This window comes from Crinia signifera, chromosome 1 (genome assembly GCF_055691185.1).
Source record: "Crinia signifera chromosome 1, ASM5569118v1, whole genome shotgun sequence".
Taxonomy (NCBI): Eukaryota; Metazoa; Chordata; class Amphibia; order Anura; family Myobatrachidae; genus Crinia; species Crinia signifera.
In genome coordinates this window covers 91,243,439-91,267,117 of record NC_139217.1, presented here as the reverse complement: position 1 = coordinate 91,267,117, position 23,679 = coordinate 91,243,439, and the positions used below count along the sequence as shown (strand labels likewise).

The following is a 23,679-nucleotide window of genomic DNA, read 5'->3' as shown; positions in this document are numbered from 1 at the left end:
TGGAAGGTCAACACGAACGTTAGGTCAACAGTCAAAAGTTGACTTAGCCATGCCGACCTATTTCATGTGTTGACCTAAGCCCTATTGACCTTTAGTGGTTGACCTAATGTGCGTCCACCTTCATAGTGTGGACCTAGCGACCATATCCCACTTTTCTAGTGGCATATTTCACACCAATAACAAAACCATTCATGATCTTATTAATGGAGAATATTAATGCTCGAAAAAACAATAAGACTGAATTTATGAACTTAACATTTCTGTAAATGCGTTCACAGTTTATCTTTGCATCTTGATGTACATCAGACAGCCCGTTTCCCCAATCAGACTGTACCATCAATCTTTTGATCCACTGGCAGCAATTCGTCCTCAAAACTAAACATGTTAAAAATGCTCAATTTGCTGATACCTATTGTTTTCAGTCACTGGTTTAAAAAATAAATATTGATTTTATCATATTTTTCCCAAAAAATAAGGAGGGATACAAATAAAGAACTGGAATGGAATTGGGATTTTGAAACATTTAATATTCCCGATGCTCTGATCCAGTCATTAGGGGATCGGGACATTGACTCAATATGTATTTTATTAGTAATAATAATAATAATAATAATAATAAAAAAAGCTTAATGCTGCTCCTCACCTCTATGGTGCACCCACAGCCACTTGAATGCACACACACCCCTGCATGCACCTCTGCATGATTTAACCCCCAATTCCCAGCAGCTCTGTTATTTAGACGGGCTGATAACTCATGATGAAGATGATGATCATCATTCTGGTCAGATCCAAACCCACATCCCTGGTGCAATAATCACCACTGTGTCATCCCATTATAACTGACAAGATATCCTAAGACTTGACAGCTTGCAATTTAAATTTATTCAGTTAGCCACATTTAACAACACATACTGTATAAAATATTAAATAAGTGCAATGTACTGCTGCTCTATATTTATTTCTTAGAGGTCAGCAGTGCCACAGTTTAATATTTTAATAGTACAGTAGATTAATGTGCTGAGCATGGGATGTGCATGTTTGCCAACTTGGACTGAAAATCTAGATTAGTGAGATGCTGACAATTTTACCACATGTGACTCCTGACCTCATATATAAGAATTTAACACTGTAAATCATAAAGGATGACCAGCCAAACTGAAAAGAAACCACAAGCAGAAACAGCAATGGCCGCCATTAACATTGTGTTAGTGGCTGCCACTAACATTGTGTTAGTGGGTAGTTTATAACAGCTGAAGAGTAATAATGCAGTAATAAGGAGATTAACCCCCTTGGAGGTAAAATCCACCCATCCCAGTTACAGTGGTGCTTTAGTATCAGCCCACCATAGAAAATATACACACTACAAAGCATGGGTTTGCAAAAAAGGACTGAAGCACCATCACAGATGGACTACAGTAGAACATGTTCCCAAATTTTAGAACACAATTCTGATTGCTATATATAAATAATATTTTTTTAAAGAATGTAATTCTGACCACTAACATGAGTGTATAAAACAACAGTATAGATACAGTATTTACAGTATATTGGGCAGTGTGAACCTGTCCCTACTCACACAAGGTAACACCTTCTCTTTCTCCGAGTCTGAGGCTGAATTGAATTTATCCAAGCATATACTTGAAGATGATGATGAAACTAGGCCTCTGGAACATTTATATAAAGATTGACTTAAACAACGAGAAATCAACTACCAGTACCAAAGTATTTCATTAAGTGACTATTACAGAAGTAAGCGTTTCCCACATGATTTAGGGTGGCTTTTGGGTGAGAAACGCCCCGACAATTTAATACTGCATTTTGCAAAAAATGGATTATAATCATTAACAAATGTAGCCTTGACCTTATACTCCTGGTAATCGAGGAGTCGGGAAGAGAGATGGGCATTGCACAGGATCGGATTAAAACTTTTGAAGACAAACATAAGGCTGCCTTTCAGGCTGATGTTAATTTTAACTGGCTAGATAAACTGGACAAGCAGGTGGCGGCTTACAAACGTGACTTGATCCAGTTCAAGAGACTAAAACTTGCCAAAGTGAACTTGATTTATGAACAGAACAGAATTTACTTGTGGATCCAAGGTACGACACACAACAAAGGCCAGCAGTATCTGAAATGTTGGTACTTGTGTAGTTTCACGGGGCCAGCATGGCGCCGTGCTACTTCGGGTTTCTACGCTCGGCAAACTATCTAAAATAAACTAACTTAACTCCATGCCAACATGGATAGTTCATACCCCCACTATTCATGTTGGCATGGAGTTGATTTTAGATAGCGTGGCGAGTGTAGCGAGCCACCGAGCCCGCAGCGTGGGCGAGCGAAGCGAGCCCCGCAAGGGGACTCAGACGCACGGCACCATGATGGCGCCGTGAAACTACACAAGTACCGAAATGTCAATTTAAGCAACACCGGTATGGTTCTAATGTTGATTCGTCCTCTGAACAACATACTACAAGTGATTCAGATTCCAATGCATTAAGCACTCCAGGCACCACTGCTCCTCAAATACCTTTAGGGGTGCCTACATGCCTGATAGAAAACCCCCCAAAAGATTCAGGACGTGATGTGGTGGCCAAAATAAATTTAAAGGGAAAATGGGGCAGGCCCCCCTCAACAAATAGTGTTTAACTTGTCCAAACATGTTTTGACCGATGATGAGACCCGGATTATTAGCCTTAGTCCTTCCTTTGTGCCCACGCTTCCATTCAATCAGATGTGTTGGTACATCAAGAAGTACAAGTGTCACCTTAAACTCAAAGAACACTTTAGGAAACAGTATCCCTGAAATCCAATAAAGATGACCATGGTATACCCCCAAAATTAAAAAAAAAATGACAAGGGAAATTTACTTTTGAACCTATGTCGAATAACGGGTCCATATAGACATTCTCACGGATGGTGGATGTACAAGTGAACAATAAGGTCCTTAGTAAATTGCCTACAATGGATTTTAAGCACAATCTCACAAAGTGTGCACAAAAAGCTCTTAAGGAGTTGGCTTCTTATACTGACATTATTATCCGGCCCTCTGACAAAGAGAGATATTTTCTTTTCAGATGTAAATGTGTCTGGGAGGATAGTGTTCTATACCAGATAAATTGACGATCTGTTCATAATTTGGAATGGCAGTGAGGAGCAATTCTGTGAATTTATTAACAGACAGAGTGCAACTGAGAGTTCAATTAAATTGACATTCACCACTAATACTAACTCTGTCTCCTCTTTGGATGTTCTGGTATCAGTCGGGGATGGTCAGATCAGTACTTCCCTTTTTAGAAAGGAAAAGGATCTCAACACTGTGCTGCATGCCAGTAGTTGCCATCCGAAATCCTTAAAATGTGGCCTCCCCTGCTCCCAGTTCATCAAAGCTAGGTAGATCTGTAGTGATATGGGCAAGGCAGAACAACAGATTGACACTATGATTGAACACTTTGTGCAGAGAGGCTACAACAGGGCCTACTTAATTGATGCTAAAAACAAAGTTTTACTTGTACCACGTAGTGAGTTACTTACTTACAAAATCTGATTAAAAAAATTCCCTTGGGTTAACCACTTTAGTATTGCCAGTCCCCTGGTATCAATAGGGTGGTGAAAAGAAATTGGCCTAAGATACAGACTGATCAATCTTTACATCTGACAGATAGTGCTATCATGCCCTGCTACACCAGAGGCAGGAATATTAGAGATCTGCTCATTAAAACAGATTTGGCACACATCCGAGACTCTGGAAGTGAGCAATTTTTATCTCAGCGTCCTGTATGTTTTCTTGATTGCACTACCTGTTGCTCGCTGACACTAGCTGATTCCTTTGGTCATTCATATAGTGCCAAACATTACCTTATCCGGCGTAGAGTGACTTGCACCACACGGTTCATAGTATATATGATTTTGTGTCCGTGCGGATTACACTATGGCCCTTATTCTAAATCGGTCGGTACGGCCCGCGTGCGGCCGTACCGCCGATGTTTTTATTCTGCACATGCGCAGAGGTCAATCTGCACATGTGCAGCCCCCTTCGCCGCAGACGGATTTCGTCCGCCGCAAAGGGGGCGTATAGGGGCGTGAGGGGCTTCATACCCTCATTTCCCTATGTGTACGCCCCGCGTTTCATGGGCGTTCCCATGCAAACGCGGGGCGTATGCATGGTAATGAGGGTATGACGCAACTCATGGGGGCGGAAAGCTGACGTCGCCGGATGTCAGCTCTCAGCCCCCATGCAAGCTATCACACGGACGATTGTCCGTGTGGTCTCAGCTTGCGGGAGCTGCTGGGGCGTGCGGACCTGCCTTCGATGGTCGACGACCATCGAATGCAGGGGGCAGCTCCCACCATGGTGGAGGCGTACGCCTCCACCATTTTTATGCGGATCGCCAGCCGTCCGTGTACGGACGGCCGTGGCGATCCGTCTCGTGGGCGGGGATTGGTTTGTGCGGCCGGAGCACCGTGTGCGGCTCCGGCCGCACCAACCAGAATAAGGGCCAGAGTCAGGAAGACTGAGCAGACCCTCAGAGAAAGGATGGTTGGGCACAGGTCCTCTATTAAGGCAGCCTTGGAGAAAGGACACAGTGACCAACCGGTTGCACATCATTTTCTCCTTGCTAAACATTCTATCCCAATGCTCAAATACATTATCATTGACCATGTTCCCAACAATATTAGGCAAGGTACAGTAATTGTTCTTTGAAACTGCTCACATGTGAGGCTCAGTGGATCCACAGGTTGAATACACTGGCACCCAGGGATTAAACGAATCTGCGGGACTACATTGTTTCATTTAGAGATTATTATGGGTAACCCCTCTGGATATTAACTACTTTTGTAATTATCAACTTTATATGTCGTCTATTAGTGGATGAAAGTTACTAGTGTATCCTTCCTATATTTGTCCAGTTTAGCCTGTGTATGCGTTCATCATCTTTCTCTAGAGTACTACATTCATCCTCACCCGTTGATTGGGGAGTGCTTCAGCAGGATGGTCGAGGTCTTTATCTTGCACATTTATTATATACTTATTCCACTGTGTTTTATTGTTATTGATATTGTATATCTCTATATTTGTATGCTGTATTTTACATTGATTAATGCACATGTATAACCACCACCTGATATTTTGTTTTCACTTACAGGCTATGGTTACCCTGGTTACTGGGGCACGCAGGAGGTCAGTGATGGGCAGAGGTCTGGAGAACGAGTTACGTCAGTGCATCGCATTGCACCAACAGACGTTCCTGTCTGGTTCTGATGTCGTCATGACGTGCCAGAACATGGGGTTTCCGTGGGCGTATTGGTATGTATGTATTTATTCTTGTTTTGCACTGTTATGTTGTATATTGTTGTCCTGAAGACGAAGCGTGAATAAAGCTTTGAAATGTTGACTCACACTGGAGGTGTCTGAGTATTATGTAAAGCGAGTGCCACCACTAAAGACTGAGTATATATATATATATATATATGTACCACCACGCTCACCATTCCTAAGAATGGGGTGCAAACAGCACCCACACTTCCCAGGTTGGGATGCAGTAGCCTGTGACCACACACTCTAGTAAATACAAATACAGGGGGTCCAGCACTCACCATAATAAACTAACTCACCTTAACATGCAAATAAGCAATTAAATAAATAATGGGGTTTTAGTTCATGAATTGATTAATGCAGTTAAGCTTGCAGCCCATCGCCAAGGGACCCAATTTCACTGCAAGTCCTACACTAACAACTGGTCACTCAAGAACCTGGCAACTACTGACACATCATAGCTAAAATGAACATGTGTTTTTCTTGGTTTAAAGCTCACCTGCCAAGTACCTTATGGCTTTTAAAGATAAGGCAGTGACCTAACACACCTGAATTAGTATTAAAGGGGCAGCTGACACAGGTTTCAGATGAATGAGCTTATATAGGGTGCATGAGATATATGACTCTTGCTCCAGATCTACTAGGAGACAGTACTACCTGTGGAGGTACCTCCATTTGAGGCTTGTTTTTATCTGTTGCTTGAAATTGGTCTGTTTCAGGGACCTTGTCTTTGGTCCTATTTTTGTCACCAAAAGCTAATAAATGATACAGAGAATAACTTTAATTGGAGAAGTGATGACCCCTGATGAAGTCTGTTAAAGACAAAACACATATGGTTATGTTGTGAAAATATTGAAGAATTATGGTGCAGTCACGCATCAAGAACTTCTTTTAATAAAAATCATCAAAAGGACTTTTATGCTTCCATTATTTTGGATTATTACTGGATAAATTGACTCCGGTTTGTGCTCCATATATCTCCTCAAAGACCTGGCAGTAGCAACTGTGCATTAACTGTTGTATATACATGTGTCTGTTTCCTTTCTCTTCAAGGAATCTTGGTTTTTAGGCTGCTCATTATATTTATTACTATAATTGAGTTTATATGAAACTATGGTCAAAGTCCAGAGTTTTTTTTTAAATTAGGGCAGTCACCGAGCAGCAGTAACATCAATGATTTCTTTATTGCTTACATAGAAGAACAGTTGTACCAATGTTTTGGTCCCTCCTTGGACCTTAATCATGGTGTCTGTATCCCACAAAAAGCACAACTGAACCTACAGCACATTCCAAGCACTTATGTAGAGCAACAATCAACATAATGGTCCAACATGCAGAATCCTGGTTGTCAAAATTAGAATGTTCCCAAGATGGAATGTGGTGCTAATCGGGCCAAGATACTCCTACATAAAGAAGCCTGGTGAGTTAATTCCTTGGATAATATCAGCCCTAGGGGTATGAATGAAAGCAATTAATTAAAATGCTTCCTTTAATGGAGAAGAGATTATTTAATTAATGGATTTTCATATATATTTTTTATCCCAGTGGATTATTTGATGTGCAGGTGATACTATTAAATAATTTAGTACCGATAGTGAGGAATATTCATGGTTGCATATTGTATACTAAATGGTTAAATAAATGAGAAAATTGATTTACCATAAATGATTTGTAACATTATGCCATGAAAATCCTCACTTTGATCTTTTAATATGTTCTGAATATTTTCTATGTGTGTTTTTTGTTTGTTGTTGTTTGATTGGGCAGTTGAACCTATGTCACTAGCCATACTTCTTTAATGAAGAGCCATTGATTTGTTGTTATAATAGGTTTTTTTTTCTCATTTATGCTTGTGTAATATACCTGCATTGAGGAGGATGGCAAAAAATGCACATAAAATAGTGAATAGAATTGATGAGGACGATGTGTTCTGTAGATAAGGAAGAAAGGGGTGTATTTGCATTTCAAATAAAAAGAAATGACGCTTGTGACACACGTGGCTATTCAAAACCAATAGGACACAGGGAGAAAATGATAAGTGATTGCTGTAACGCTGGGAACCTATCAGCGTAAGCGCAGGTACTTCCTGTATGCAATGCGCATCACAGCTTAATGGCAGAGATACATCCAAACAAGTGGTTACATGCTGATCCATACCTCCCAACATGACCCACTCCAGGAGGGACACAATGCTCTGTTTCTGGAAGTCCCTCTTAATTTAGGATTACCATCACCTGTAGTGAAGCACCTTTCTTATCACTTAACCTGTTCAAAACAGGTGATGGCAATCACAAATTAATAAGGAAGTCCAGAAACAGAGCATTGTGTCCCTCCTGGAATGGTGCTGATCTGAGGTGTCTATAGTCTGTACAATAGCTTTGTTGCCTTTAATCCACATAATAGTGTTCTCCTGATGGTTGGGGAAAGAGATTTGGCATTGAAATGAGTGTTATATGGGTTTCATGGGATTCACTTCCTGATTCCACATGTCTGGACCAATTATTTTGATTATTGCCTTACATAAGTGTTTGGTGTGTGCTGTAGGTTCAATTGTGCTTTTTGTGAGATACAGACACCATGATTAAAGTCCAAGGAGGGACCAAAACATCAGTTTATTTGTGCTTTTCTTTAAGCAATAAAGCAATCTTTGATGTTACTGATGTGTATATGCTGTTCTATACACTCATGTTACTTGTTGGAGTTACTGTACATTATTTTAAATAAACGTAAAGAAAGCGGTGTAAGATTACACTGGACAACAAATTTTCAAAAAAAGAGCACAACACAGTTGTTTGACAATAAATGGCTTCACCCAACCACTAACAATGAGTGAAAGAAAAGTTTGTGAGTTATCATTCATATTCTCTGACAAATGGCCAGAAAATCACAAATTCTGCTAGGGTATGTAAACTTATGAGCACAACTGTACATACACAACATCAACAATAATACAAATCATTGGTTTTAATGCCACTTTTGTTTTGCAAATCGCTTATACACTATTTCCGGGGGCCTCTTTGACAAGTGTACAACAATAGTCTGCTAGCATTGAAGCATTCCATTTCCCAATGTATCTCTTTTCCATCACAGAAATATCCTGGTGAAAATGTTCACCACGTTCATCAGTAATGGTGCCGCAGTTATCTGGGAAAAATGAAAAGTGAAAATGAAGAAAACAATGAATGAAGAATATATTTTAAAAATGGGAAAATGTCTGCAATGCGTGACAACAGCATTGATCTATGATTTACTTAATCACTAATGCTCTTCAACACTGTAGCAGTTCTACACCACCAACTCCAAGGGCTAGTCCTGTCAAGCAGGGTAGGTCATCCAATACCTCTGGTATACCAGCGCACCCTCCCCCACCTTATCTATTAGTGGCACAACCTGGTGCCAAAACTTCACAGGCTCCTTTAGGGTGGTTCCCTTATTTTAGGTTTTGTAAGCCCAGCCTGGCAGACGCCAGCTGGGAATGATCAATTTAACCTCAACAAGTTGCCAGAAAAGGTCAACTTCTTATGTGCCCCTTAGATGCAGAAATATGATCAGACTATGCACCTCAATGCTTGACAATGTTTCCACTAGACCCATCATCTTACAACTAATGTAGGTATAGTGTGACTGTAAAGTGAAGTAGTGGTCTACATGCTCTGACTGTATTGGGAAATTAGATTAAAATAGAGAACATTAGCCATGTGAGAGGTATTGTTACATTGCTAATTGAACCAGCCTTTATTTGAGATGATCTAGGATGTTATTTAGTTAGCACAGAGTAGTCCCAACAATACACATATGGGATTATTTACTAACTGACAGGTTCTAAAGCCCAGTGCTTTTGATTGTGTTTAGGTCCGAAAACAAGATTGAAAGCGCCAAGTTTTAAAACATGACATTTAATAAATAAGGCCACTAGACAATTGATGATGAGATTTTATGGTTTTAAAACATGACAATAAATAAACTGGACAATCTATTACAAGATTTTATTTTGTGGATTATTGTAATTAAAGTGGTGGAGAGGACATACCCATTTCTACTCACAAAAAAGAATAGCATTTTCCACTAATTGATAGGGCTGGTAGAGCCGGCACCATTCATTTGCAATTCGGGAGATTATTGTATTTCTAGGTAAACCAAACACTTGTAATAATAAAGTGCTTATGTCCTTTACTCTCAGGAAAAAGTTAAGCCATAAATTACACTGAACAGAGCAGCATTTGAAAAGGAAAATGTAAATGTTTTATTGATTGAAAGACGTGGTTCTAAAGTGGCTGGAGGCTGGACTTTGATGGGATGCCTATACTTTCATCAACTGTTTTTATTGCATATAATTTCTTTTACAGATTATTTTTATACAATGGCATATATAAAAATGTTTTTTTTTGTTTATTATTGATATATATTTTATGCTTTCCATTCGTAGTCACTTATTATACTAGAATAAAGTCAGTATAAGGCACTTTTAAACTGATTTTTGCAAAATATTTGATTTCATAATATTCTTTTGAGCGTTTTTGAACATATGTTTTAGATCACAATACAGTTATGAAGATGTTATACTGTATTTGCTCATCTCTGTAAACAAACAGAAAATATAATGGCAGACATTTCTGTACTGGTGCACATAAAAATGGGACTTTACAAATCAATAAGATATTTGTCAACTGCTCCAGAAAAGTAGTGGGTTATTGTAAGTAACATTACTTTTTTCCTGTGCAACAGATTTTATAAATGTCCCCACTGGAAGCTACATAAAAATGACACAGGATCAACATAATAAAAAGTTCTAAAATTATCTGTTTTAATTAATACACAAGCTATTAATCAATAAGAACAATGATGTAAAGTTTATACTTTAATGTGTTATAAATCATGGGGACATTTTGACATACTGTAGACAGAAAAGAAAAAATACATCAAAAGACATGGGTAGACAATGACGTCCATTTGAAATGTTAGATTTTTCTTATTATTTGTATTGCTAAAATAATCACTTACTAAATAAAATTTTAAAATAGTAAAAAAAAAGGGCAAACTATAGAAGTGATCTCCATTGTCTTTCTTAGTTCAGTGATGACACTTTATGAATAAAAGGAATTAAAAAAAAAAAAAATAGGAAACGCAGGAAGAATTCAAACTTTTCTTTTAAAAACAATATTTTCAATTTAATTATTTAGTAAAAGCGATATCACATAATACTGTAATTTTTTTTCCATTTGTGGGATAAAAGTATACATCCAAAAATAGTGAATGGAAAATTGTGCTTTAAAATAGTACAGTTTTTTTTCTTTTTTTCCACACAGGATTTTACTGTTTTCCCCTGTAAGAGTCTTGCAAATCATCTTGCACATGAGCTGTACAGTTATATTTTTCCAGGTTTATCCAAGACCGAGAGATGTACTTCACTTTATGTAGCAAACGCACCTTCAAAGGTCTCTCAGGCAGCTCTATAAATTGATCCTCCATTTTTGAATGTTCGTATTTGTTTTTTTTATAACCATCTCTATGCAGGATTATTTCCCAAGCCACACAAGAACGTCAGCAGAACTGTGAAGCAAAGGTATAGTAGCAAAAGGCTATTCTGGTGTGAGAAAACACATAGTTCCTTTATAGTTTCTTTAGCTCCAGAGACAGATGTTGCTACTGGATTGACATGTGGAACTAGCTCCTGCTGGAGACAGGTAGAGTTTGCCATTAGGACAAACACACAGCTCATAGACAGTCTGTCGAGGGCCCAATGAGCTTTGAGATGAAGATATAAAAGAACCTTGTGGTAAATTTCCTAGTCTGATATTGTCGGCATCTAAAAATATCTGTGAAGACAAAAAAAACAATGATTCATTTAATAAGTGTACAGAAAATGGTTGTTACAGCAAAGTCACTGGTAATGTATTCTCACTTCTTGCTTGTATCTTAGTAGAGTAATTTGAGTAGTTCAGCCAACTTTACACAATAACAGAACCTTGATTCGTAACCTATTTCAAGTGACTGCTGTAAGATATAATTCTTTCTTTTAATCGCTAAACCGTTTTGTTTGAATGTGATAATTTGAGAAGCTGTTACACAATCTTTTTGCCTCATTCTGTTTGGTCACAAAAGTTTTCACTTTTTTTTTGTCTTAAATATACCCAAACCCCAGAACACAGCAGAATGGATTGGTTGTCATCATCCCAGCTTTGTTCAATCCACCAATAAAAGATGTGGAATTGCTTTGAGTAGTGATACAAATGTAGAATTGGTATATTTTATTAATATAAATTTGCATTTCTATGAAACAGCCTGCTATGACAATAAACTCGATCCAAGAGTAAAATAGCATCAATGTCCCTCACCTCATCTCTAGTGATAACAGTAACGATATTTACTATGGTACCGTATGTTTATTCCACAATAACTTTTTTGGATAGTTCAACTTTCAAAAAAAAAGGTACAACCTTTCCTAACTTAAAAGGGAGAGTTATAAAAAAATCTAGAGAGGACAAGTGGTGGTGTTGCCCATGGCAACTAATTAGATCCTTGATATAATTTATCTAGTACATTCTATAAAATACAACTAGAATATAACTAGTTGCATGATGTAAATTGGCTGTTGAATGAGGCCGATGTGGGATACCTCAGTTTTGTCCAAATATAAAAAGCGCTAACTGACCACTATATGCCAGACAACAACGCCTATTTTCCTATGCTTTTGAAAATCTGGTGGTTGGTTGCAACCCACAGATCCAGCCTTGTGGGATTCTAATAGCTGATGTATTAATTTAATGATGGGGGCCACAATAGCCTACACTACCATTTGGTTATGTTATTAGTACCAGCTGAGTTGAACAGCAACTAGCCCCTCTGAGACAAACAAGTCACTGGTATCTGGGGATAGAGGATGCCGTCTGTAAAGTCTGAGCAGCAAAATTACTGTTGTTCCTCCCCTGCTGCACTCTACTTACACTCAGTAGTTCTATTGAAATATTTGACTACCTTTCATATAGTTAGTCACCAATCCTTAACAACAGTTTCACTGTTCCCGCCAAGTCTCTACATCTACCCTCAGTCTCCTAGCAGCTACCTATGTCATAGCCCAATGCTAAATTAGACATTTACTGTACATAGCTTAGCTAGGAGGAAAGGTGAGGGATGCAGCTTCAAGTTATCATCTACCCTCATGTGATGCAGAAGTATTATGTACACACAAACTATTACTAATCTATTAATACAGTTCTAAAATATCCATAAGCTCCTGAAACACATAGTTTCAACTTCTAGAACTAATCTGAGATCCGAGGCTTCATTGGGGGAAATTTGCTAAAGGAAATTTGTAAAAAAATAGGTGTATTTGTATCCAGAAATACACTTATTTTTGACATTTACTATCCCGAAAATACGGCAATTCGTATTCGTATTGATGTGCTATCAATACGAATAGCCATATTTTTGGGATAGTAAATGTCAAAATTAAGTGTATTTCTGGATACAAATACACCTAATTTTTACAAATTTTCTTTAGTAAATTTCCCCCATTATATCATGCAATAATAGTTTCCTAAAAAGTGACAAGAGGAAATATCAGCAACACTGAAATTATGTCCTTTCTCAGAACCCTCCCTTAGTTGACCATGAACTGTAATGGGGTTTGAGGAGAAATTGATTTATAGGGTTACACTATTGCAGTTGGACATTACATATGACTTCTGTAGATTGCTGGGTCTAGAGGAAGCTAAAAAGACCACTGATGACAGGGTTAGCAAATGCAAGATTACCTAAATCATTGGAATATTGACCAGACTTGAACACTTGGTCAATAGAGGCAGTCCAAACAATTTAAGAGTCATGGCTATTCCTAAGGATTTGCTAATCTGAGGCACCACTAGATATAAAATGTTGGGTTAAGTAATATGTTGGTCCAATGAAAGAGTACATTCTAGTTAAAGCTTGACATCTAGACAACATACAGTTTGAAGGCCACAAAGTACATATTTTCAAATATCATTGTTGTAATATGCTCCAGCATCATAGAACCCTTAAATCTTTCTTATATTTGGCGCAATAACATCATGCCCTCCTTCAAAGGTTATCACACAAGATAGTGATGCCACCACCGTTATAGAGTACTGCTTAGACAGATCATTACTCATTATGTAATACATAACATTTAATAACTGATTTATATATAAACTCAGTTTCACACAACTCAGTTGATTCATATTGTACTCCCACTAATAAAGGATTGGGATAAAATGGAGTAAACTACATGTAACACTGTATGGTGTAAATATTGAAATGTTTTTGTGCAAACCTCCCCATCTGTGGACTGTAATTGTAGCTCTTTTCTACAGCTGGCTTTGAATTCTCCTGCGACAGCACTGATTTGTACTCCCTTTGGGGCTTCCATTATTAAAGATCTTGTTGGAGATTCAAGTCTGGAAAGAAAGAAAAACACAGAAACAGTCAGCAAATGTTTACCCATTAAACTGACCTAGCCATAAAAAGCCAAAGTACATTCATATTTAAAATAGTACAGTATTACATATTTACAATATTTAAAAAAAATGTTTACAAAACTTTACAAATCTTACTCATTTTAGTATTCCTGTGGATTTTGATTCTATACCATATGGAATATCTTTAAAATAAAAAGTATGATACAGATACAATTCTATTAAATGCCTAGAATGGCAGGACTGTAACCTACTGTCTCTGTGATATCTACTCTTGGATTACCCAGAGCTTTTCTGACACTTCTGCATAAAACCTGACCATCTCTCATCCTATCCTTCTGTTTATGCTCACTTCTTCCCCTTCTGTGTCACCCCTGTCTGTATAATCCTCCCCTTTAGAATGTAAGCTCTCACGTGCAGGGACCTCTCTCCTCATCTTCCACCCTGATGATTGCTTCAGTGTCCGGTCCTCTGATGCAATTATCCATATTTACCATGTACTTGATCTAAAGCAAGGGTTCTCAAACTATTTGCTCTGAGACCCCGTCAGACAATAAATATTATTACAGGAATCCAGCAAGTTACCACAGAATGGCCTCCACATGTGTGGTCAGTGAAGTTAAGTGACCGCTATTGTGACAGGGAGGCAGTGGGTAATGAGGGATTGGAAAAGGGGTAGGGGGATAGAAGAGGGAAGTAGAGGGTGTTTACTTAATGAGTTATCCCCTGTCCCCCCTCAACAAACACATTAGTCTGATGGCCAGCAACATGGAGTCGTGACCCGATGTTGAGGTGGTCGGGACCCACTTTGGGGTCAGGACCCACAGTTTGAGAACCGTGCCTTATACTGTAATTTGTGCCTCATTTGTGTATTGTTAGGTGCTGCAGAACCTTTGTGGCGCCATATAAATAAATAATAATAATAATGTGGTCACACTGAACAATTTTTTGAAATGACAAACAAAATAAGATATTTTTGTTTATATAAATGGAGAATGCACATCGGAAGTTGGCTGCTGGCTGTTGCTGAAGCTGAATACAGAAGGGGGCAAACTTAGTAAGCACCCTTTCCCTCTCCATGTTACCCATTTACTCCCTGTTGCCCCTTTCCTCTCCCTGTCACCCCTTTCCTCTCCCTGTCACCCTTGTCCTCTCTGGGAGAAAGTGGGTGACCAGGAGTGGGTAATTGTGACATGGAGATGGTAAGGGTGACCCTTACCATCTCCATGTCACGATTACCCACTCCTGGTCACCCACTTTCTCCCTGTCCCCCTATCCTCTCTGTGTCACCCTTACCCTCTCCGTGTCACCCTTACCCTCTCCGTGCCACCCTTACCCTCTCCGTGCCACCCTTTCCTTCTCCGTGTCAGCCTTACCCTCTCTTTGTCACCTGCTATCGCTGTGTTACCCTTACCCTCCCTGTGTCACCCCTACCCTCCCTGTATCACCCTTACCCTCCCCGTGTCACCCTTACCCTCCCCGTGTCACCCTTACCCTCTCCCTGTCACCTTTACCCTCTCCCTGTCACCTTTACCCTTTCCTTGTCACCCACTATCTCCCTGTCCCCCCTATCCTCTCCGTGTCACCCTTACTCTCTCCGTGTCAACATTTCCTTCTCTGTGTCATCCTTTCACTATCCATGTCACCCGTGTCATGCTTGCCTTCTCCTTGTCACTCTTACTGTGTTCATGTCACCCTTACCCTCTCAGTGTCACCCTTACCCTCTCAGTGTCACCCTTTCCCTCTCAGTGTCACCCTTTCCCTCTCCATTTCACTCTTTCCCTCTGTCTCAGCCACTATCACCATGTCACCATTTCCCTCTCTGTGTCACCCACTATCGCCATGTCACCCTTACCCTCACTGTGTCACCCAGTATCGCTTTTCACCTTTACCCTCTCCTTGTCACCCTTACCCTCACTATGTCACCCTTACCCTCTCTGCCACCAACATTACCTGCTGCTTAATCAGTCATACACTATCTCCCTGTCATACTCTATCTCGGTGTCACTGTCACCCACTGCCTCCTCAGTCACCCATTATCTATCAGACACATCTTCCTATTTGTCACTTCGGCCTCTCTCTGCCAACCACATCACCCTCTGTCTTTCCCTGCCCCCTCTACCATCACCCTTTATCTCTCCCACTCACCCACTGCCTCTCCATTTCCCACTATCTCAACCTGTCACTGACTACTTTCTATCATTCTCCTCTACTTCACCCACTGCTTACCCCTGGCATCACCCTCTTATTCCTCTTGTTGGCCATTCTCTGGCTACACCCATTACCCTCTCACTGTCACCCATTGCCTTACCCTCTACCTCTACCCTGTGTCACTATCTTCTCACCATTCTCTCTGTCCATATTCTATATGGAGCAGCATGACCTATGGTCTTGTTATGTGGTATAACACAGGAAGGAGGTGGGTGCAAGGGTGCGACATAAGTAATCAGGGACCCACTGGATTACAAACTTAGTATAGGGAAAAGGGGAAAGGGAGATGTTAGGGGTCCGCACACACCTATTAGGACAAAGATCCCCAATGAAATATTGGGAATAAGTTTTGGGTCGCCTTATTTCTGTATTTTGGCAGTGGGTGCTATCCAGGCAATATGATGAAGACAAGAACAATATAGAGAAAGATTTGCACTATGGATGCACACCAAAAGAGAGAAGGAAATTTTTTTTATTTTTATTATTTTGGAGGGAATAATCTCAAGATATTAAAATTTAACTTTTATTAGTATTTAAACTAAAAAAGAAGAGAGAAAAATCCTGCGTCGATTTTTTAATATATAGAACCACACAGGATAATCTACTTCTGGTACTTGTGAAAATTTCGAGAGTTTAAAAAGACTTTAAACATATATTGGTGACGTGCAAAAGCACAAAAGAGAGAAAAGTGATATTTATGGATAAAACGTTCTCCTTACGCTGGCTACAAAGGATACTGTGAATTTATGTTGTAGTATTATTTTGGGTTCAATTCCCATCAGAAAAGGTGTTGTATTTTGTCCTTTCTCTAGGGGTTTTAATTCCCACTCTTCAAGGATTGTGTATGTACAACTGTCAGTATTTTAGGTCGCTTTTTGTAGGTAATAATTGTGTATTACAGAGTCACATGCGTTTTATTCATCAAGGTGGCTATTGTTTTATATGTTCATTTCACCTACTAGACAGTGAAGCCCTAGATAGGGAGATACAGTTAAGGTGTTTGTAGAGACTTAACCCTATACAGGGAAACCAGCTACTATCTCAAACCTGTCAGTATTAGCCCCAGATAAAGAGGCACAGTAAAGGTTTTAAGAGATATTTAACCCTATACAGGAAAAATATCAGTATTAGGTATTTACAGAGTTACTGACATGTACCTTCTCAAAAATATTTACTGATTGGTAACAATTACCCAAAGGGAGGTGGGGTAACCAGTGGAGAATCAATTACCGGGTACCCACTCCCTCCAGCATAAAATCAAGTCGAAGTGGTTTACCAATAGCACGCAGGTATTGTAAACTGCATAGGTGAATTTGAGATCAATACGGCGATAATACATTTTGAGTAGTATTAGTGGCCCTGTGAGAGAGAGCCCAAATACCCAATAAATGGTTCACCTGTGACATACTCCAAATATCCATTGGTAATAATTACCCAAAGGGAGGTGGGGTAACAAGTAGAGAATCAAATACCTTGCACCCATTTCACCCAGTATAAATTCCAGGCAAAAGTGGCACAATGATAGTATGCAGACACTATAACAGCACAGGTAAATTTTGGAATCGATACTGTGATAATACATTTTTATTGGTATTAGTGGCCCAGTGAGAGAGCCAAAATACCCAATAAATGGTTCACCTGTGACATGCTGAAATAGGAACTGCATAGGTGAAATAAACATATAAAACAATAGCCACCTTGACGAATAAAAAGCATGTGACTCTGTAATACACAATTATTACCTACAAAAAGAGACCTAAAATACTGACAGTTGTACATACACAACAAATCCTTGAAGAGTGGGAATTAAAACCCCTAGAGAAAGGACAAAATACAACACCTTTTCTGATGGGAATTGAACCCAAAATAATACTACAACATAAATTCACAGTATCCTTTGTAGCCAGCGTAAGGAGAACTTTTTATCCATAAATATCACTTTTCTCTCTTTTGTGCTTTTGCACGTCACCAATATATGTTATGTGTATGTATGTTTAAAGACTTTTTAAACTCTCAAAATTTTCACAAGGACCAGAAGAAGATTATCCTGTGTGGTTCAATATATTAAAAAAATCGACGCAGGATTTTTCTCTCTTCTTTTTAGTTTAAATACTAATAAAAGTTAAATTTTAATATCTTGAGATTATTCCCTCCAAAATAATAAAAATAGAAAAAAAATTCCTTCTCTCTTTTGGTGTGCATCCATAGTGCAAATCTTTCTCTATCTTGTTCTTACCCACTGGATTACAGCAGCAACATTGTCACTTTCTTCTCCTTGGCCATAGAGAGCTCTCTTAATTAGTGGGATAAAACTAATTTATTGTTTTCCGCCCTTATTCCACACAACATGAATTTCTGTATGGGTGGCGGCTAACTACTCGAAGTCATCTGCAACTGTCGAGACCAGTGATCAGGTCTTAATCAGACTCTTAGTCCCTGGGAATATGGAGGTGCAAGTGGCAGTGGTTGCTGCCCTGTGTTGCAGCACAAGCCAACGACTGCAGTGGGGAGCTGGCCAGCACATATTACCATACATGTAACATTGTATGTAAGGTCAGGATCAGTAGCTGCCACTACAGGACAGGACACAGTCTTTCAGCGCTCAGTCTGTCTATTGTCAATATGTCCGCCCCGCCACTTATTTGCTATATCAACAGAAATCAGGGGAAGGGTTCATTGTATGATGTACTTAGATTTGCAGACAAAGTCCATGTATTTGACCAAAGGAATAATAATATTTGCCACCTCAGTGACCCCATACATTCAGGAATAATATAAAACATGAGGTTGAAATGAGCAGTACAGTATATTAGAAAAACAATAAATCTTGGTTTTATTTAATTAATAATCAGGGATAGGCTAAATCTTGGTACGCACTGGACGATATCTGATTGGTCGGAATGACAATCTATATATTGTCCAGTGTGTACGCACTATGTCGCTAATGATGCACACCACCGCCCATTGTCATTTATTTTATTTATTTATTAACAGTTTCTTATATAGTGCATATATATTCCGCAGCGCTTTGCAGAGAATATTTGAACATTCACATCAGTCCCTGCCCCAGTGGAGCTTACAATATATATTCCCTACCACATGCACACTCATCCATTCTAGTGTTAATTTGTTGGGAGCCAAATAACCTACCAGTATATTTTGGGAATGTGGGAGGAAACCGGAGTACTCGGAGGAAACTCACGCAAGCACAGGGAGAATATACAAACTCCACACAATTAGGGCCATGGTGAGAATGGAACCCATGACCTCCGTGCTGTGAGGCAGTAATGCTAACCATTACACCATTTGTACTGCCCACAAATCATACATGCAGGATGAAGGAGGACATCACTAGCTACAGCTATCACTGCTGATCTCGCTGGGTACACACTTAATTTAGGGCCAGATGAACTAAGCTTGGATAAAACATAGAGTGATAAACCACCAGCCAATCAGCTCATAATTGTCATGTCAACGGCTGTGTTTAAAAAATGACAGATAAGAGCTGATTGGTTTGTGGCTTATCATTCTCCATTTATCACTTTTCAAGGCTTACTACATCTCGCCCATACTGCATACCCAGCTTAAGTAATACATGCTTAGCAATCATTTCTGTTTTAGCTGTGGAGTTTCTCCTTGAAAACCACAATAATTGAGTCATTTTGTTGTACATATGCTCTATGTCTGTGCTTAATGTGGATATGAACATACAGTATCTATGTTTTAACCACTTAAAAGTTGGTTCAGTTATGTATGTAAACATTACTCTATTGCAGGGGTCCTCAAACTATTTTGCTCTGGAACCCCAGACAATTAGACAATAAAAATAATTACAGGACCCCAGCAAGTTAATGCAGAAGGTAATCACATCCCATGTGTAGTCAGCAGACAGCACATACATGGCAGCATTGTGGATGCACAAAGTAACAGACAATTCAACAGCATTTTCAGGCTCCTTGAATCACTGACGGAGATTATAAAAGCCATCATCCTGATAGTCAGCAACATGGAGTCGTGACCCCGTGCTGAGAAGGTCAGGACCTACTTTGGGGTCAGGACCCACAGTTTGAGACCCGCTGCTCTATTGCCATTTGTAAGGGCACGAATGATCAGAATCCAACAAAATGGAAAAATTATTAAAGCTACTGTGAGGCATCACAATAATCAGAAACAATAAAGTACATAACATGTGTGGGCACATTTTTAAATTAAATGATCCTCTACTAAGTTGTACAGTATGCAAACAATTGCCATCTATATATGCACAGTATAAAGAACCAGTTAGTACAAGGACATTGTATGCCTTCAGAGCTGCTGTTAATTTAATTCGAGCATTTGGACCAAAACAAAATAAAACATAAATAGAAGACACAGCCTAAATGCTTCTTTTACTTTGCAATGCTGTAAATTGAAAAGTTTTGATACAATAAGGCATTTGTTCTACAGATGCAAAGATATTTTGTGAGCAGTACTGTATGTGTATCTCCAATTCTATGCTAAGAGAGAAAAGATTCTTTTGAGCATTGAGTTCTATCCTTGCTGCATGAGCAATTTCCATCTTATTATGCCAAGCATTAGCTTTTAGGATTATCTTGCAGTCATTATCTGAAAGTCACTGGCATCCACTAACAATGTCTATTGCACTGACATGTAAGAAAACAGCTATTAAATGTGATCTCCGTCTTCTCCCTACGGGACTCATGGGTGAAATACAACAACAAAATAATTTACCTCTATGTGAAAAAGGTAAGAGGCCACTACAGTATTTGTGAATTGGGACTATTGCCAATTAGTAAATAAGAAATAGTTGTAATTAAATGCTATACTTAGAGAACAAATTCAAATAAAGTACCCCTTTAATAACTTACAAACAAAAGAGCCAACATAATTATTTAGCAAGTATCTTAGGTCAACTGGGTCTAAGCACAATGCAAAGACAGAAGCAAGAAGAACACATTTCTGTTACAAACAAAATGCTACTTGGTAGAGATATATTAAGCTATGTAGAGATTCGTTAAGTGAATCATTTAACATTGTTATTATATAAGGGAATGGTGAGTTATTGCCAATATTTGGGTATAGCATTTAACATCAGCATGATACCTATCAAGTTAAAAAGATCCAAAATCCAAGAGTAAACTCTTAAACATGGCCATGTGGTAGGGAGCCAAAGTATCCCAGGACCAGGGGTGAAAGTGAGGGGGAACAGGGTGGGACTGAGTTCCACCACCTCTAATGGTGAGATGGAACATTTTATCCTTCACATTGGCCCTGCACAGTAATTCTGACATAAAAGCATTCTAGTTTGCAGGGGGGGGGGGGGGGGTGCCAAAACCCCACCACTGGCCAAGTCTCTGCCTAATGGGAGGAGGGTGGGCAATTAGGGCAGATGACGTTGATGCTCATCCCAAATTCATTGGGAAGTGGACACTTGAAAAGTAAGTCCAAGCTGACTTTTCTTTGCGAACAGTGGATAAATCATTCAATGGTGAGCGTCCATTGAATGATTTCTCTCTAATCGGCCACATGTGAGCGGATGTGTAAGTGAATGCTAGGGAGCGGATTCGTCCGGTGGGGCAGAGGGGCAGAGGGGCAGATATTCCGTGTGTCAACGGGTAACATTAACCTGCTCGCTAGGCTACAAATATACGCATCCTAGCAAACTGGTCTGAATCACCCCCAAGTTGGAACAAAAAGGAGATAATGAAAGAAAGGTAAAATAACCTGAATACAATTTAATATCATCAAACTGCAAATATTATTAGTAAAGAATAAATGGGCAAAATAAATTAAGGGTAATTATGATAATGAATATCTAATCAATACACTTACAGTACAGTATCAAGGGAGAACAGATATAAATATATTGATTACACAAAGCACAGATAATACCATACTTATTACAGGTTTTTTTTTTTTTTATACCCATAAATGGGGCACATACAGTAAAACAATTTTGTAAAAATCACACTGGTGCCTTGAGACTGCAAAAGCAACCCTAACCTCACCCTACTATCATCTCTAAGACCACAATTTGCCGCTCATTGTCCCACTCCCAGCAGTTGCAAAATAGCATATTTCAAAAATAAATTGTAATTTCCCCATTTCCCCCCAAAATCATCTGACTACATTAGCCTGGCGTCCCCCCCCCCCCCCCCCCCCAGCAAGTACCACCCTAGGCATGTCCCCCCATGCCTACAGCAAATCCTAGACTACTTAGGGTCCAAACAAATTTTCAATCTCCCTTGAATGGTTTCACCTTTCTCGAAACTGCCAGCAGATTGGTGTAAACCACTCATTATTTCAAATTTTCAAAACTATCGCAAACCAGCCAAATTGACACACATTACTGGGTACTTGGAATCCAAAATCACTGGCAATTTGCAATATATTTGAATGCATCCCCAAAATGTAATTCCATTACTTTCTCATGTATTTCAGACAATATATGATTTTTCTTTTTAGGCACCGTTGAGATGAGAAATACCTGCACCACAACAGCCTGTGATATTGGAGAAGCATTTCAAAGAGGTTTCAATAATTTACTGTATCATCTTGTAATAAGGACTCAATGAGATGCCATTCAGCAGGGGTTTGGGATTTGTGAAAGGATCTTGAACATATAATAATTCAGGCAATATGGTAAATCTGAGAGCTGGAAATAAGAAGGACTAAAAAGTTACTGAAATAGATAAAGTTTATGTCACTGCAGGAAGTCTGATATGCTGAACACAGCTGAATTGAATTCCGGGTCTAAAATGTGAAAGAAACAGTTATAATCAATTACAAAATAAAAATTCATGACATTGCAGAAGTATCTTGGGGTGAGAAGAATTGATACTGCATTCCTTAAAGCATTTGTGCTCATTTTAGTATCCATATTAGTTGTTAAAGAGATGCTGTATGTCCTGGACTTTATTGCTAAGTCCATACAAAACACACTGAAAAAGTAATAATAGATCCAAATTCAATGTAATGATTAAACAACGCACAGATAATAATAATAATAATAATAATAATAATAATAATAACATTATAACAATACCATTATTATTATTTATAATAAACATAAATTATTATCATCATCATCATTATTATCCTTAAATTAAGAGTCGGTACCATAGCATCATACAGGGACAATGCAATATACAAAGGTTCAAGCAGACTTCAGGGGAAAGAAAATCAAAAAGTGTGATGTAAAGACATCCAAGTGACAGTTATTAACAATAGCACTCAATGACCCTGTGCCCTTGGATGGAGGCAAAAGGATTTTAATTGCTGATAGTGTTCGACAAAACTCACTGTGGACTAGGAATGTGTAGGTTGAAAGACTCTGCTCATCAGAGTTTATAGAATAAGGGAGTAGTGTATAAATGGAAAGTGATGTAGGAAGAGATGAGGAGGGAGGACAGATGGTGTGATTTAAGAATCTAAGGAGATAAAGTAGGCTGGAATGATAATGTGCATTTTCAAGGCCAGTGTTTGCTAGTAGATTGTCCAATAGGGCAGCAGGGAAGTGAGTTCCAGAGGACGGATACATTTAAGAGAAGTCTTAGATGTGGGAGAAGAAGAAGGCAAACAGCTGAGTGGCGAGGTGACTGAGAATGATAAGGAAGAAGGGGGGGGGGGGGTCAGGGAACATAATAAATATCAGAAAGTTTAAATTCACATTGAGGGGGAAATTTACTAAAGGAAATTTGTAAAAAAAAAATAGATGTATTT

General features: G+C 39.0%; 1 protein-coding gene across 9 annotated transcripts in view; it reads right to left on the bottom strand.

The window, feature by feature from the left end:
• Positions 1 to 10,096: 10,096 nt before the first annotated feature.
• SGCZ (sarcoglycan zeta) overlaps positions 10,097 to 23,679 on the bottom strand; it is an 869,285-nt gene continuing 855,702 nt past the window's right edge. For all 9 annotated transcript variants that reach the window (XM_083170008.1, XM_083169946.1, XM_083169955.1 and 6 more), the window contains 2 exons: positions 13,605 to 13,728; positions 10,097 to 11,130 (listed from right to left, as the gene is read on the bottom strand). In XM_083170008.1, coding sequence (XP_083026134.1) covers positions 10,936 to 11,130; positions 13,605 to 13,728 — 319 coding nt within the window. In that variant the 3' untranslated portion in view covers positions 10,097 to 10,935. The remainder of the gene's footprint in view (positions 11,131 to 13,604; positions 13,729 to 23,679) is intronic.